The sequence below is a fragment of the Galeopterus variegatus genome, unplaced genomic scaffold (genome assembly GCF_000696425.1).
Source record: "Galeopterus variegatus unplaced genomic scaffold, G_variegatus-3.0.2 Scaffold5556, whole genome shotgun sequence".
NCBI classification, from domain to species: Eukaryota; Metazoa; Chordata; class Mammalia; order Dermoptera; family Cynocephalidae; genus Galeopterus; species Galeopterus variegatus.
The window spans coordinates 99,317-101,939 of record NW_007731667.1 but is presented as its reverse complement, the minus strand read 5'-3'; the positions used below and the strand labels follow the sequence as shown (position 1 = coordinate 101,939).

Here is a 2,623-nt window from a genome sequence, read left to right as displayed (position 1 = left end):
GTGGCGGGAGCCGCGCCGGGCTCTCTAGCGCGAGGAGGCTCTCGCTCCTCTGGCCTCCTCCGCGGCTTCCGGCCCGGGTGCGGCGCGCTGTTCGTGGCGGAGTCATGGATCGCAATCCCTCGCCGCCGCCGCCGCGGAGTCGAGACGATGGGGAGGAGGAGGATGTGGCTGCGGGGGCAGACTGCATAGGGAGCACGGTCTACAGCAAGCACTGGCTCTTCGGCGTCCTCAGGGGCGCTGGGGCGGGAGCCGCGCCGGGCTCTCTAACGCGAGGAGGCTCTCGCTCCTCTGGCCTCCTCCGCGGCTTCCGGCCCGGGTGCGGCGCGCTGTTCGTGGCGGAGTCATGGATCGCAATCCCTCGCCGCCGCCGCCGCGGAGTCGAGACGATGGGGAGGAGGAGGATGTGGCTGCGGGGGCAGACTGCATAGGGAGCACGGTCTACAGCAAGCACTGGCTCTTCGGCGTCCTCAGCGGGCTCATCCAGGTGTGGAAATTCGCGTCATTCGTGGGCTCTCCCTGCATCCCCCAGGAACCCCGGCCCCGCCTCTGGCAGCCGCCCCTTCCCCTGGAGCCGCCATCCCCACGATGACCCCTCCCAAGAGGCGCGCTGCGGGGCCTCACGCCTCCGGTTCTGGACACCCAAACTGCCTGGAGCCACTCCACTGCCCTCTACACAAAGGGATGTGGAATGGCAGGGCTGCTGGAATGCTTGCGGTTATCATAGTCTACTATTGCCAATTCCACCAAAGTATATGGCCATATAAGTGCATTACTCGAGGCTTGCTCCCCATCCCCATTGTCATTTCTGAGGCCCAGGTCGTAATATTTATATTTCATGGACTTCTGTGGTAGTAGAATAAATGGTGACTTGGGAGTCATACAGCTCTGATATTAGAAACGCCGGTTCATCCCTACTACCTGCGTGATTTGGGGCAAGTCACCTAACCTCTCAGAGCCCCGATTTCTCTCTCAATTTCTATAAAATAAGATGATAATACCTATATTATTGTATGTAGGGTTATTGTGTAGGTTAAGTTAGATTGCAATGGCCATAGAATGCTTAGCATGGTGTTTGGCTTATAGGAGGGTCTCAGTAAATGTGTTTTCTTCTAATCACATTTCCCTGCTTCCAAACCTCTGCCCTCTCCTGTCCATTTAATACACAGCTGCCAGAATAATCTTTCTTTTTTAGAAAAACGATGTTCATGAAACTTCTTTTAGTTTCCTTTGCCTATAGGAGAAAAATGCATATTTCTTAGTTTGGAATCCAGGGCTCTTTGCAGCATTTCCAGATACATCTGCCCGTTGATACGCTGTGTTCCGTCAATACTAGACCAGTTCACCAATCCCCGTCCTTTCTTAAATCTGAACTACACTTTCCTCTGAATGCTCTTCTCTTCTTCACCTGACAAACTCCTATTTTCACTCCAAGATTTAGCTAAAATATCACCTCCTAATAGAAGTGACCCCCATCTTCTCCCAGCAATAGGTCTTTGTCCATCGTGTTTGCTCCACAACTCTTTGTCCACAATTCAGTTGAATTATTTAGCCTTTTCTGTTGTGACTTAGTTACCCCCCACTAAATCCTAAACTGCTTGAAAGCAAGGGATTATGTTCTATTCATCCTTGTATTTCTACTCCAGTGTCTACCAACGGTATTTACCCCATGAATATTAATGGGTAATTCTACGCAAGGCGTTAATTTGTTAAACAAGATGCTTTGAGGCTATAGTCACTTTGTGACTTCTAAAGGATTATGGGATACTATTACTTGAGGAGTACTCTGGACAACTTTCATTCATATCTTTTCTTCCTTTGTGTTTCCGAAGATTGTTAGCCCTGGAAACACCAAATCCAGCTCAGGTGATGAGGAGCAGCAGATGGAGCTTAATGAAGAAATGGAGAATGAAATTTGCAGAGTATGGGATATGTCAATGGATGAGGTATATGGTTGGAAATGAAACTCTGGGAAGTCTGTTGGGTGAGGAGGTGGTAAATGCATTTTTAAAAAAGGTTCAGTCACTTTCTGTATCCCCAAGTGCGGTACAGGGAATGAGGGCCCAGGAGCTATAACTGCTGAACTTTGAGGGTAGAGGGTCTGAGCTCTCATTAGATTTGGGCTAAATATATAGCTCTCCTGAATGAGAGAACACATATAGCCCAGGAAAGTTCTGATACTTATCTACCTAAAGAGAACTTTTTATTGGAGAGCAGGTTAGGTGTGAGAACACCATATTAGAAGGAAGGAACAAGAATGAATTACATACATATAATTGCAATAATAACATTTTAATATTTGTATTGTACTTTATAGCTAAAAAGCATTTTCATGTATATTATTCCATTTGTCTTCACAATAACCCTGTGATTTGGGTAGTATCCTTATTTTATAGGTAAGAAAATAGACACAAAAAGAGATTAAATAACTCACATAATCTTTCATTTTATTACTTGGATTTTTGCAATAGATTCCTGATTTTTTTTTTTTCCTTTTTGTCTTTTTTACTGACCGGTAACGGGATCGCAACCCTCGGTGTCACGCCCGTACCGGGGACCGGCAACGGGATCGCAACCCTCGGTGTTGCGCCCGCACCACGCTCAGCCAGTGAGCGGGAACCGGTCT

General features: G+C 48.0%; 1 protein-coding gene across 1 annotated transcript in view; it reads left to right on the top strand.

The window, feature by feature from the left end:
* The first annotated feature begins 309 nt into the window (after positions 1 to 309).
* Positions 310 to 2,623, top strand: part of SAAL1 (serum amyloid A-like 1) — a 27,470-nt gene continuing 25,156 nt past the window's right edge. The window contains exons 1-2 of the mRNA XM_008589618.1: positions 310 to 484; positions 1,830 to 1,943. Coding sequence (XP_008587840.1) covers positions 344 to 484; positions 1,830 to 1,943 — 255 coding nt within the window. The 5' untranslated portion in view covers positions 310 to 343. The remainder of the gene's footprint in view (positions 485 to 1,829; positions 1,944 to 2,623) is intronic.